Consider the following 14,667-nt stretch of genomic DNA (forward strand, 5'->3'; position numbering starts at 1 on the left):
ACCAGGGTAGATTCATAGTGACAAAAGTAAAAACAAGTTTGAGTTTAAATAGACCCTGGCTTCACAAAAACCCCTATAGAACACATTAGTCTTGTGCCTGTTTTACTGCAAAAAAATGTTAATGTACTTGTCATTTAAGCAGTTTGCAGTGGGTGTGCATGGTCATCTGAATCAACACATACACCATTAACTGCCTGACCTCATATTCTTTACTCCTTGTTTTTTTTTTTAATCATTCTCGACTCCCATGAGAAAAACTGCAGCTTCCGTATCTGTTCTCCACAACAGTGCTGATAACCCGAAGGTTCACATGGCCATGCTTTAACATGTACAGCTCAACACTGGGTCAAAACACTTTCCCAGCCTGCATGCAATGTGTCCTCAGTGGACAATGCTTTTACTATGACAGCCGGCATTTTTTTCGCCTTGTGACGGAAGGTCATGGTGGTGGACTGTTTATAAGGGGGAGGCCCAAGCTGTGATGGGCATTGTTAACATTCCAGAGGATTGTTAGCACTAAACAGTGTCAGAGCTTTATGTCCATCATGTAATATAGTAGGCGCAAAACAAATCTGCACATGGTTTGTTCTCTGGATCAGAGCCAAATATTTACACTGCTTTAAAATGCCCCCTATAATGAGAATGCCATTCTCGCATATGCTTAACTACTACAAATAATTGTTCTTCCACTTTGCCCATTAGCATTTGCAACATATTACATTAACCACACCAATGCTTTTTCTGAATGTAAGGTACAGAAAGAGTTACAGTAGAATTACAGTAAAATTATACTTATAATAAGATTCAATCAATAGCTCCCAGATGCTCACTCACACACACACACACACACACACACACACACACACACACACACACACACACACACACACACACACACACACACACACACACACACACACACACACCACATAAAAAGACAGACTGCCCTAAGGCAGAGGGCTTTTTTGTGACCAGCAGTAAGAGTGGAGATCCAGCACTCTGGCCCCTCAGGCTTAAGAAAAAAAAAAAAATAAATCTTGGATGCAATTCACCAAAGACACGCAGGCTTTTGATGAGGTGAAATTCTGCCTTTCCCTCCCTACACTCAGGAAAAGATGAGAAATTGGAGTCTAGATCAAACCAGTAATTTAAAAGGGAGTGATTTTAATAAAATCAACAATCACGCTTCTCTCCTCAAAGGCACTAAATTCTTTAAACTAAACCTTAAAATGAATCGAAGCTGAAATATTTTGTGTCGATGTTGTCTGTAGGAAGCGACGTGTTTGATGTGTTAAGCAGCTGCGGTCACATGCTACAATAAAAACAGCTCTTTTCTGGAGGACTACAGTATGCAGTAACAGATATTCATTCTCTGTATCCTATTCATTTCTGTTTGCTACTGCATTATGGCCTGATTTTTTGAGGTTTAGCAATCTCTCTTTTTCTCTCTTTATTTATATATAATAAAGATAAAACCTGATCAAATAAACATAAAAGGGTTAAAATCACTAACATTCACTATAGAAAACATTTTAAAGACTGAAGTACTGACAGAGGTTAAAAAAAAAAAAAAAAAATCTGCATAGACATTTGCTACTTTTTTTGTATTAATAAGTCTTGGTAGTCTTCCTGATTTTTCTGGTCTGATCTAAGAGGCTTCCCCTTTTCACTGTGGCTATCAAATATCTAGACAAAAAAGTGAAAACTCAGCAGTGCTCCATTTCTGCATCCAGACTGTTAGGTTACCTCAGAGAGCTTTGATAACATTTACAAAGAGACTGTGGGAAACTGCCATAACTCTCCTATATCCCCTGCATGGCAATTATTTATTTACCTCCACTTTGTTTCCACCCACAAGCAGTGGCTTGAGGCACTGTATGAGCCTCAACTGATGTTAGTGAGTGCATGTTAAACTCACTGACTCTATTTTACAACCACACTGAACATTTCTACATGCAACATATTTGTGCATGCAAGGTTATGTGTGTATTCGGTTTACTATAAACACAAACCAGTGATTAAAAAAAAAGAAAAGAGCCACATTATAGAAAACAAAAACAAAAAAAAGTGACATTCTCTTTGGGAGAAATTGGGAAGTAAAGGGTTAAAATGCCAGTGTCAGATCAGAGAGAAGCAGAACACCTTTCAGCACACTTCATGTCAAATTACAGGGACACATTCATGCAAGACTGTCTCACCAGCAGCCCTTATGCTTCTTACAAAGTCCAAAAAATACTTATAAAAATAGCTCATGAGTGAAGCCACAGCTTCCTGGATTTTTTTTTTTTGCGCACACATTTGCCAGTCCAGATGTTCCAGTCTTTACCACCAGCAGCCCTCAAAATCTTTCACAGTTATTTGCAGCAGAATGAATGAACCACTGATCCAAAAAAAATCCTAACAAAGGTGTTGGCAGTATTCCCAAAGAGAAATTATGTCCACTGGCATAGTCTCCTTTTTCTTAGATAAAGACAAAGGATGCAGGAGTGCACGCAGATCCTGAGTAAGAAGTTGGAGGAAAGAAAGCTTACCCTTGAGCTGAGCAGCGTGGTGTTCCTGCACTCTGCAGCAGCTGAGCCCCATGTTGGCACACAGCAGCCGCCGAGGGCTCGGCTACACAAATGCCATGTCAGTTCCACCCATGGCCCTCCCGGAAGGTGAATCCTTTACACAGGTATGTGCCAGGGGCACTTAAGTGCACGAAAGGAAAAATGAGCACGAGAGAGAAAGAGAGCAAGAGTGCCAAAAAAGTAGTAGCATTATAGCCAAAAACCTGAAAAACAAGTCCTTCATTTGCTTCATTCATTCATTCATTCATTCAAAAATAAGTTTTCTTGTTCTTTTTTCCCCTACTTTTTCTTTCTGCTGGCACCTCACTCTGGCAGACACAGATTCAAACCCGTGCACGCACGCACGCACACACACACACACACACACACACACACACACACACACACACACACACACACACATACATGCAGAGCCCCTCCAGACTGGGAGTGGAGCTCTGGCTTGCCCTCACTCACCCTCATGAGACACGCCACCACCAAACACATCTTTGCCAAACACTGCAACCCCCCACTCCCTCCTGCCCTCCAAACACAAACAGAACTCCAAACAGAAAGGGCTAATCAATGTGTGTGTCTTTGTGTGTGTGTAGAGGTGTCTTTACATGGAAGTGGGTTAATATTTCTGCCAGCCTGATGCACATATCTCTGCTCGTTGCCCGTCTCTTTTTCTGCAATTAAACTAAACAGCTTATTAATTAAGCATACGTCTCTTTGAAGGCATTTTTAGAGACCACACACCGATTATGTGTTACACTGATGCTTTGATTACACAGTACTCAAACTAAGGGAGGGGTGTGTGTATATGTATATGGACTGTTGTGGGGTTGGTGCTATTTGAGCTTCCAATAAGTACATTAAGGTACTGCAAACCCGACATGAGTTCCCCAAATGACTGTCAGCCACAAGCACATGCTCAGTTCAGACCTCCACTGTGCAGCCTCACTCCACTTCTGCTTTTGTGTCAAGAACACTCATTAATGGAGCTATTGTTTGTCTGTCTGACATTTAGTGCATGTGCAGCAAAAAGAGCCCGACATTTAAACACATTTAAACATGAAGCTTTAAAAATGAAGCAACTGTGCAAAAATGCATAAATGTAGCTCTTTTATTGACTGAATGCCAGTAAAATGATAAATTACAATACTGTCATAGTTTGGATTTTGGTGTTAATCAGAAAGGATGGGAAATGAATATGAAGTTAAGACACAATGAAGCTGCCTCATCTCCTTTAATTAAACCTCAAATATGAAAATGTTTCCAAAGGAAATTGGTGAATTGGTGAAAACACTGCACTTTATATTTTATAGTCTGTTACAGAAAGAAAATCCAGACAAGTGCTTATCTGGCTTTGGATAATCTAGGATGAATGACAACCAATATGTGGATGCTACTCGCACATACACCAGCCACTATATGACACATTGTGCACATTGACTGGTTATTTCCCCAACTGACAAACATTCCCTATAAAATGAAAGGTTTGAGAATCCATATCATTTTGGAATCATTTTACAATCTGATAAATGACCCCAGTCAACAAGCTTTTGTTTTTGGCTGCGCTGAGACTTACAAATCAACCCAGCAGGTAAACACATGTATTGACAGCCATGTCAAAAATTCATGGAATGCACTGTAAATATAATTCATATGTCAATAGGCAATCGTTAAATGCCTTTTAAACTATGGACATAAAAATCGTATGCATACCTGTTAAAATGATACGTTTGACAAGAATTAAACTGAGGTCAATTTTGTTAGATACATGTCCATATTTAGTGTGAAATAGCAAACAAAAACATCAAGTGAAAAACAAATAGACCTGTTTTAAAGAGGGACTGCAAAAATGTGTACACCCCATAATATACGACTATCTCTTTTTGAATAAAAATCTAAGAGATTAACTTCTTGATTTGCCAGTTTTGCTTGAGATCCATTACAGTGTGAGGGAATCTACTGTGCACAGCCCTTTTTATCTCTCTGATTGAGCTGTTTTAAATCATTGATCTTATTCTTCTGTAGCCATTACTTTGTTGACTTGGATTTGTGCTTTGGCTCATTATTGTGCTGGAAGGTAACATTTTTCTTCATCATCAGCTCTCTAAGACAGGCCTTAAAGTTCTGTGCCAAAATAAATGGGCATTTGGAGTTACCCATAAATCTCTCAATCATGGCCAAATCCCCAGTCCCACCTAAAGAAATGCAGCATCAAAGCTTAATGCTACCATCACCATGCATTCCTGTATATGATGTTCTTTATGTGACAGAGAACACATTAGATTTATTTTGTGCCTTTTAAAAATATGCTCTAAATGATCTTGTCTCATGTAACACATAATGATTTTTGGTTTTAGCCAAATTTGGAAGTTTAGGATGTTTATTTCCTTAAAAAAAAGCTTCTGTCTAGCCACCCTACCCCATAGCACAGACATGTTAAGAATACAAGAGATTGTTGTCAAATGCAGGGAGTGACCAGTACTTTTCCAGATGTGGCTCCTTTAATGTTGCTGTAGTCTCTCTTCAGTCTCCTTAATAGGTTTTCTTCTTATCCTTTACCCTGTTTTGGAGTTATGTCCAATTCTTGCCCTTATTTTCCCCACCTGTTAATGATGGCCTTGACAGTTTTCTTACAGCTAATGTTTTGGAAATTCCTTTGTACTACTTTTTTTTTTTTTTTTTTTACAATAAGATCCTGTGAATGCTTTGTAAGCACTTTGAGTACTGTTGCTTTATTTTCCCTCTTAATGCCAGCAAAAATCATACAGAAACAACAATCTTTTTTGGGTCAATGAACCCTGATGAATAATTTTCTTTTGAATCTGAATCTCAATGTCAAATGTGATTCATTAGAATTTAGAGTTTGCTTGGTTTTTTTAGATACTGTGTCATGTTGATTGGTAAAAATTTGGGAAAATAACTATAATGATTCATATTGATTCCGCTTAATCACAAAAAACATTATAAAAGTGGTGTGTGGACATCCATACTTGCTGTTTCATTGTTCCTGTGAACAAACATATAATTGCATATAAAATGATATATAAAATATAAAATCTGCACGCCCACAGTTTAGGATATTGTTTGAAGTGTGGCCACACGTGTACTTTAACAGCAGCCGTTTTAACCCTGCATTGGGATGGATATAACGCCAGCTTGCGAAGTTTACTTGGTGTAAATGAAAGAATTCCCTCATCAGCTAGTTACGACAAAAAGGTGGAGCACTTTGCATCAATCCACATGTTGCTAGGCACTGCAGGAAAGCATCCCAATAAACAGGCAAAGCATTACATGTTCCAACAAAGTGTGGCAAGTGACTGTGCAATCTGCATAATTCGAATGCACTGTGACCAGTTCAGACCTGATGAAATGACAGAGTAATGACATAGCAGTTTTATACACTATATATATATATATATATATCTCTTTCTCTCTCTCTCTCTCTCTCTCTCTCTCTCTCTCTCTCTCTAGATAGATAGATAGATAGATAGATAGATAGATAGATAGATAGATAGATAGATAGATAGATAGATAGATAGATAGATAGATAGATTAAAGTATCTAAATTAAAAAGATTCTAAAATGATATTTAAGGCAATCGTGAATTTTCTGCAATACTATTTTATAATATTTTCATTCTTATTTATCAAATCTGATCCATTGACAATAACAAACTGAGGACATATGTAAATGCCATAAGCTCACCACTTCCAGACCACAGACTAAGCAAAAGATGCATCTTACACAAGCCTGTAATATTGGCCGATTCTTTGCAATAGCAAACTACCAATTACCAAAGATGATCAAAAATCTTAAAATGGTTTCCTAACATTTCACAGTGTGTAAAACAGATGAATCAAAGTGTGTGGTGGTTCACAGAAGACATAAACAGAATCTGTGTCAGCAGATGTAATTTCATGGGAAAGTACTGGTGTGCACCTGTAGCTGAAACACAGAAGGGGGAGGGTTGGGAAATGTTGACTTTCTCGGGTTTTTTCTCCCTGAGATGGTATGTTTATTGAGCTACATAATAGCTGATAGTACATCATATTATAGTAAGTCTAAAAAATGCAAGTAGTCTTGTAAAGATTACATAATATGACAATCTTGTTGTCAAGTAATAGTGTAAAAAAAATTTATCGTTTCAACATCAAATCATTGATAAGGAAATGAGCAAGTATTTAACAAATACTGTAGACCTTTCTCTGCTATATAAAACCTAGTTCAATTCGTGAGCTTGTGATCAGGCCCTTGATAAACCGCTTCAGGTTTGACAGATAACCAAACATGGCTGGTCTCCTAAAAAAGTCATGTATTAAACTGAATTTCACATCAAACATTTAAATCATTACCATTAACTTTTTTTTTTTTTTTTTAAATCATTACCCAAAACTTTTTGTATATGAAGACCTGTTTCTAGCTTTTCACCAAACACTTTACTGCAACAATACTAAACACACATAATAGCACAGAAGGGTTTTGGGATTGCAATTATTTAATTTTTGCTAATATTTCTGACCAGTGATTTAGTCCAATAAAAGCTGCCTATTTTTTGCCCAGGAGTGTATAATCAGCTCATAGCTACTGGTGCCCTAAAAGACTAATAGCCATCAGTGTGACACAGGTGATTCTTTAGTTGCTGAGTAGTGAATAATACATTAATGAGGAAGCAGTCTATCATCTGCTGCAATACTTGGGAGCCCTGTTCAGTACACTGCCCTGACTGGAAGCTCTTTTTTCCTAAATTCTTTACTGCTTATATTAAAGGTGAACTGGAGGGCAATCACACAAGCACTTCAAACAGCATTTCTTAAGCAACCAGATTGCTTCGCTCCAACGCACCTGGAACTATTTCAAAAAGATGCCGTCCAGGCTCATCAGGATTGGCACTTAGCTCGTTGACCTGGCAGCCATGTAATGGGATGCAGCCCTGAAAAACAAAAACAACATAACAGGATATATAGGCCAGTTCAAGGATAAAATTCACACACACCCCTCCCAGATCAGATCCCCTCTCTCTCACACACACAATATTCATTCCAATACTGGTGGAATTAATAGCTATTTTCCTTGGATTATTATAGATTAGTTCTCCATGAGGACATTTTAAATGGAAAATTGATTCTGATGGTAATTACTAAAAGAACGATGTACCTATGACATAACAGTCCTGATAAAATGCAGAGGGAGTAGAGCGCTCGGTGTTAGCTTGTTAGGCTCTATTTTATTTTATTTGCTGAGACATGCACAATTAAGCCACTTTCCCATTAAAAATTATTCACCTCCAACTCTGAACCTCATCCTAAGGATTTAAACCTCACATAGTCACTTCAATAGCTATAGAACTGTGCAACAGAAAACTGCTTACTAAACCAAACTGCCCTTTTTATAATACAGCTGCAGCCAGTTCAAATATTAGCATGTAGGCATTGATAAGGCTAAAATACCAATTTATCAATGTAACTGAGCTGAGCACTATTCTACAGCAGAAATTGGATTTGGGAAAAGGAACCTGGCACATGAGAAAAAATGTTCCAAGTGTGAACTTAAAAAAAACAGCATTAGTTTTATATAGGTCGACTGATGTCTCACCCCCTCAGTCGGCACACTCCTACTACAGTATCTGCAGTCCAAAGGTCATCCACTCTATATATGCTAAACAGTGTGTGACTTATGAGGCTTTCGAGCAGAAGCACAGGTCAAGGGTGTGAGAGAGTGGCTTCCCGGGCCGTGCGGTACAAGATGTGGTCATGCCCCCATCATCCAGTTTTTCTAAGTGTATTGTATTTAATTGATCCAAGAAATGTCCTAAGTAAAGAAGGCACTTTATATGCTGCATTATCCAAACCTCCTTAAGCCAGCCATTACCTCATCCTCAGTAAAGAAAAGAGTTAACAGAAGATTGACGGAAACACAATTTTGGAACAAAAGAGGGAAAAGAAATATACTCTTCACATAATGGGTCAGGATCTAGGTAACATTTTACACTAAAACAGGAGATATTTGAGAATAAGTTAAATGATGAGACAAATATTGATACATAATTAATGCTTCTGTAGTGATGAATTAATCAAAGCACTAATACTTAGAAAATGATTCAAATAGTTAATGAACTGAATCATACAGTGGCACTTGAAAATCCCACTGATTGAAAACAGATGGACTCTAATTTGACTTTTAAATTAACTGCTGTTCCCATTTTATTTCATTTACAGATATGTAATATTGGCTCATTTTTCTCAATTAATAAATGACCATGTATATTATTTTTGTCTCATTCATGTGATTAGGTTCCATTTATGCAGAAATAAAGAAGACTCTAAAAGCATTTCAAGCATCACTGTATAATCACCAATTAAATGAGTTATATATGAGTAACTATATGACTAACAAACATCTAATTAAATTATATTCATAATTAAAAGAGCTGGCAAAAGTACACACATTCTTTACTTAAGCAGAAGTACAGATACTCATGTTTTAAAAGATTCAAGATTTTAAAAGAATATTTAATCGCATGATTGTTGTGAGCTAACTTACGATAAATAGCAACTTTTGCACATTTTTATCTGTTCTGAATGTACCTTAAATGAATACTTAAAAAAATTCTCCAATCTCCAATCAACATGGGATGGACAAATTTTGATGCCTTATACAAATGTATGTTTATTTTTAGTGAAACAATATTTAACATAGATCATGAAGGAAAAATATTCTTGTAAATGTTTTAAAGTAATTATGGTATACAGATAATGGGTTCATACTGGAGAAACTGTACCCCTCCTCGCTTTCATACGGATTACATAAACAGAGAATATTGTATTGTTAAAGTAGACATTTCAAGCCTTCTATTCATATATTTATTTAGTCTGTGAGGCGAATATTTACAGAGATTCAGGTTGTTTTATGTGTCTCTGTGAAGAAAGAGACAGAGATGGCAGAGAGCGCAGTCTGTGTGTTTTCTTTATTTTACAAAAGCACAGCATTTTGTTGTAATTATGAGTGTATACAAATTAAAGTAGACCCGTTACAGATTTTAATGATATATTGCTCTTTCTGTATGATAAAAAATGACAGACTACAGTAAGCTGGTTTCCACGTTACGAGGAAAACAATGGCACAAAACGCGCCGGTGCGTTTTGTCGACCTCAGAGGGTTAATTGGCGGATGTGTGAATCATGGCGGATTTTAGAGCTGATTTGAAACTTGGCACATCAATAAAACAAATGTTTAGTGATTTTTTATATCATGTTTATTTATTTGTTTTTAGATCTGGGTAAAATAAACAGACGTATGTGTGTTGCGTTGAAGGTTTTAATTTAGCCTTTTTTATATTTAATTATTTGTACTTTTAATAAAAATGGTCAAACAACAGCTGTCACAAACACATTATTTTCCTCAACATTTTTACCTCAAGACTTTATGCTTCCTGGTTAAATGTATAAATAGCTGAATTTGCACTGCTTAATTATAAATTATCTTTATTAATACTTTAAATCAGAGTATTAATTAACAAAACTTTATACATTTTATTAGTCATTATTACATTTCATTATAATTCATCTATGATTCACTTAGTGCCATGATTTCCTAATACCTTTAAGCAATTTGTTTCCAATTCTCTAGATTTGGTCATGTGGAAAGGTTTGTTAATTGCCACCCACTTACAAGCTCACATTGTACAGTACATTGAAAAGGTATGAACAGATGATGGTGAGTGTTTGCTGCAAAATAAAGCCAGCCACCGCATTTTCACTAACTTCTAAAGCTCAGTCACATGACAGCTGAACACACTGCCACCATCCAGTAAACTTTTCTGTTGCATTATTATTTGCAAGTCCTTTGGTGCATGTATTAATTTATCCTATTCAAAGGTCAAATTTACTTAAAAGTGTATGTGCTTATTTGTGATTATTATTTGTATTATTATAGTATAGTATTTCTAAGTAACATACTGATTTTCTGAAATCAAAGCCTCCGAATACACATGTAATGAAGCGAGAGGTCAGTGCAATTCCATAAAAAATATATGGAATAAAATATAGGGCTGTCAAAATGAACCTGTTAATTTCAAGGAGGACATGGTGGTGGATTTAGGAAGTACAGGAAAGTATAAGGAGAAAGAAGTTGGCGAAACAATTGAGATCAGCAGAGAGATGAGAAAAGTAGGCAGGAGTACATGGAGATGTGGCAGCAGGTGATGAGGGATGTGGCAAAAGCCAAGGAAAAGGCATATGAGGAGCTGTATGAGAAGTTGAATTGGCCAGGCAGAGGGACCGAGCTGGGAAGGATGTGCTGCAAGTTAGAGCAATAAAGGATGCAGTTGGAAATGTGTTGACTGGTGAGGAGAGTGTGTTTAAAAAATGGAGGGAGTATTTTAAGCAGCTGATGAACGAGGAAAATGAGAGAGAGAAGGTTGGATGGTGTGGAGATGGTGAAGCAGGAAGTGGGGAGGAGGAAGTGAGAGCAGCAATTAAGAGGATGAAGAGTGGAAAGTTGGTTGGACCAGATGACATACCAGTAGAAACGTGGAGATGTTTAGAAAAGATGACAGTAGAATTTTAAACTAGATTGTTTAACAAGATTCTGGAAGGTGAAAGGATGCTTGAAGAATGGAGAAGGAGTGTGCTGATACCGATCTTTACGCATAAGGGAGCTGTGCAGACCTGCAGTCACTACAGGGGAATTAAGTTGATCAGTTACACAAGGAAGTTATGGAAAAGAGTAGTGGAAGCCAGGCTGAGGGAAGAGGGGACTATCTGTGAGCAACAGTATGGTTTCATGCTGAGGAAGAGCATTACAGACGCAATATTTGCTTTGAGAATGCAGATGGAGAAGTATAGAGACGGTCAGAAGGAGTTGCATTGTGTGTTTGTGGATTTGGAGAAAACGTACCACAGGTTGCCGAGAGAGAAGTTGTGGTACTGTATGAGGAAGTCAGTTGTGTCAGAGAAGTATGTGAGGATGGTGCAGAAAATGTATGAGGACAGTGGCATTGAGTAAAAGACAGGAGGTGGAGCTGGAGGTTGCAGAGCTGAAAATGCTGAGACTAAGATTGGGAGTGAGGAGGATGGACAGAATTAGAAATTATTTTATTAGAAGGACGTTTTGGAGACAAAGTGCGAGAGGCCCAATTGAGATGGTTTGGACATGTGCAGAGAAAGGTCATTGGGTATATCGGTAGAAGAATGCTGAGGATGGAACCGCCAGGCAGGAGGAAAAGAAATAGGCAAAGGAGGAGGTTTTTGGATATAGTGAGGAAAGATATGAAAGTGGTGAATTTGAAAGAGGGGGATGCAGAGGACAAGGTCGCATGAAGATAATGGGATCCGCTGTGGCGACCCCTAACGAGAAGAACGCGTTAATGCAAAATAATGTTCACTGCACTAATTTTATTAACATGCGATTAATGCATTATTGTTTGACCATTTTTATAAAAAATTTAAATAAATACATATGAAAAAGGATAGCAATTCAAACTGTCTGTGCGGAAAGATAGAAAAGGTTCCGTTTGGTGTCCTGATGATTTACCTAATTTCAAACAAAATTAGTTTAAAAAATTTACAAGAATATTTTGAGTATGGTTTCACTGATAACAAAGATACATTTGCATAAAGCATCCATATATCCATATTTGTCCATGCCCATGTTGATTTGTTGATGTTAATGTTAAGTTACTAATACTATGCTATAATCATGCTATTAATCCCGATTAAATATTTTCATCGATTGACAGTATGAAGTATGACAGTATTGACATATTCGCATGATTCTAGCCTACACCAAATAAAATCTTAAAGCAAAGCAGTTAGCTCTTACAATAGCTAAGGCACCCAACAAAAAAAAAACACATTAGTAGTACAGAAGAAAAATGTGCAAGTGCACTCTGGTTTTGAGTCTATAACACTGTTAGTGTAGCCTTTTTAATAGCTACCTGTGGCTTGGTTTCCTCTTCGTCTTTGTAGAAGTAAAGTTGGTCAGTTCTTAACACAAACCAGCGCAGCTGCCAATTCTTCATGATGCTACGCTGTTTCTTTAGCCAGCCAGACTTCAGTGCTTTCTCCTGGAGGCAAGGGGAGGACGGCCGGCTCGAGGCTCGTGTCAGCTCCCCCATCACCATGCTCTTAGACCTGGCTGTATGTACACACACCCAGACACATCAAAAAAAATAATAAGCAGTCATCAGGTTATTTTTATGTGCATTCATTTATATTTTAGCAACAAATAAAGAAATGTCAGACAAATTGCAAAGATACACTGATCAGGCATAATAGCGTTATGACTGGTTAGTTAATTTCACTGATTATCTCTTCATCATGGCACCTGTTAGTGGGTAGGATATACATAAAAATAAATAAAAATGTTGTCCTCAGATTTTATGTGTTAGAAGCAGGAAAAATTAGCAAGGGTAAGAATCTGAGCAAGTTTGACAAGGGCTAATTGTAATGTCTAGAGAACTGGGTCAGAGCATCTCCAAAACTGCAGCTCTTGTGTGCTGTTCCTGGTCTGCAGTGGTCAGTATCTATTAAAAGTTTTCCAAGAAAGGAACAGTGGTAAACTGGTGACAGGTCATGGGTGACCAAGGCTCACGGATGCACGTGGGGAGTGAAGGCTGACGTGTGGTCTGATTCAACAGATGAGCTCCTGTAGCTCAAATTGCTGAAATTAATGCTGTTAATGCTCAATGGGTCAGGACTATTTTGTCAGCAAAGGGTGACTAACACAATATTAGTCAGGTGGTCATAATTGTATGCCTGATTGGTGTATTCAGCAATGCATGTTATTTTTTTACCATTAGCAAGAATATGTATTTTCTCAAAAGCTTTAAACCTTAACTCGATTATTAAAGTGTGATGATTAACAGCCCACTTTTGAATATAATTATATATAATACTTTGAAGCTATACTGTATATGTTTCATATGAAATATAAAAAACAGTAGATGACCAGTTGAGACAAAGCATGTACATCCTTCACATCATTATTTGCTTAAGGGTAACAAAATAAATGTCTTCAATAAATATTCTTCACCAAGGACTCAACAGCACTAGGAACACTTCAGAATCCTATCAGGTTTCTTATTTCATCATTACAAAAAAGAAAAAGCGCTCTGTCACTCTTAGATCCAGCCGTGCGATTTTCCCGTTTTAGCCCTCGTACGCATCCTATTTGCGAAGTCACAGTTGTGTCTTGTGGTCTCTGGCCATAATGGACAATCCATTCCCTGAGTCCATTTACCTGAAGGAGAATAGCAGACACTGCCAGAATCTTATTAAATCACTGTGGGTAATGGAAGCCTCATCAGTGTTAGTGTAGGCTACTCAGACCATGGGGAGCAAAGAGGAGAGAGGGAGGAGGAAGGGGGGGGGGGCTTCTAAAACCATTCCCTCCTTAAAACACAAATTTCCAGACACATTGTTAACAATACAAATTGAAGGCTAAATGTAAAGGATTTAATGGTTTGCAGAGGAGAAGTTGGATGCATTGTCCTACATTCTTCTATTAACCCACTTGTCTGCTCATTGCTAAATGATTTAAAAATAAGCGAAGACTGATGAGACGTTTGCATATTTTATGTATGCCCATTTTAGCACTATGGGAATTCATTTTTGTGTCTGACCTCACACTATCCTCTTTGTCTCTCCCTGACTTTAATATGATATTAATATTTTAAGTATTAATTTAACAAGTAATTTATTCCTGTACTGATCAGGCTGTGTGTAGACCAGAACTGGAAATGGTGTTATCAGAGGGGAAAATCTGAAAAAAGGAAAAAGTTTGGAGTATGGCTTATTATCATTTTATGAGGACACCTTCAGGATGGCATTAAGAACAGCATGATAATGAATACTGCATGGTACTGGGATTGGTTCTTATGGCTCTTGTTCCTTCTTCCACACATTCTGGCTAGCATTGAAGCATAATAAGCCTCATAGTCAGTTCAGGTTCATGATGATCACAGTGACAAAAATGCTGAAGCAAAGCAAAAGAAATGCCTCTCAATTTCTATCAGGGAATGGGCATGCTCGGAAATGCATATGACTCATGCATTTTCTAGCAAAAAACTCTGAGGAGGTGAAGCTCTTTCATGGTGGTCCAGCAG

The 14,667-nt window shown here is 37.5% G+C and overlaps 1 protein-coding gene across 1 annotated transcript in view; it reads right to left on the reverse strand.

Moving 5' to 3' along the window:
* LOC310724913 (rho GTPase-activating protein 22-like) overlaps positions 1 to 14,667 on the reverse strand; it is a 35,509-nt gene that overhangs the window by 7,124 nt on the left and 13,718 nt on the right. The window contains exons 8-9 of the mRNA XM_083539354.1: positions 12,499 to 12,694; positions 7,407 to 7,494 (exon numbers count right to left, since the gene is read on the reverse strand). Coding sequence (XP_083395480.1) covers positions 7,407 to 7,494; positions 12,499 to 12,694 — 284 coding nt within the window. The remainder of the gene's footprint in view (positions 1 to 7,406; positions 7,495 to 12,498; positions 12,695 to 14,667) is intronic.

Source organism: Silurus aristotelis (assembly GCF_946808225.1).
Source record: "Silurus aristotelis genome assembly, chromosome: 4".
NCBI lineage: Eukaryota > Metazoa > Chordata > Actinopteri > Siluriformes > Siluridae > Silurus > Silurus aristotelis.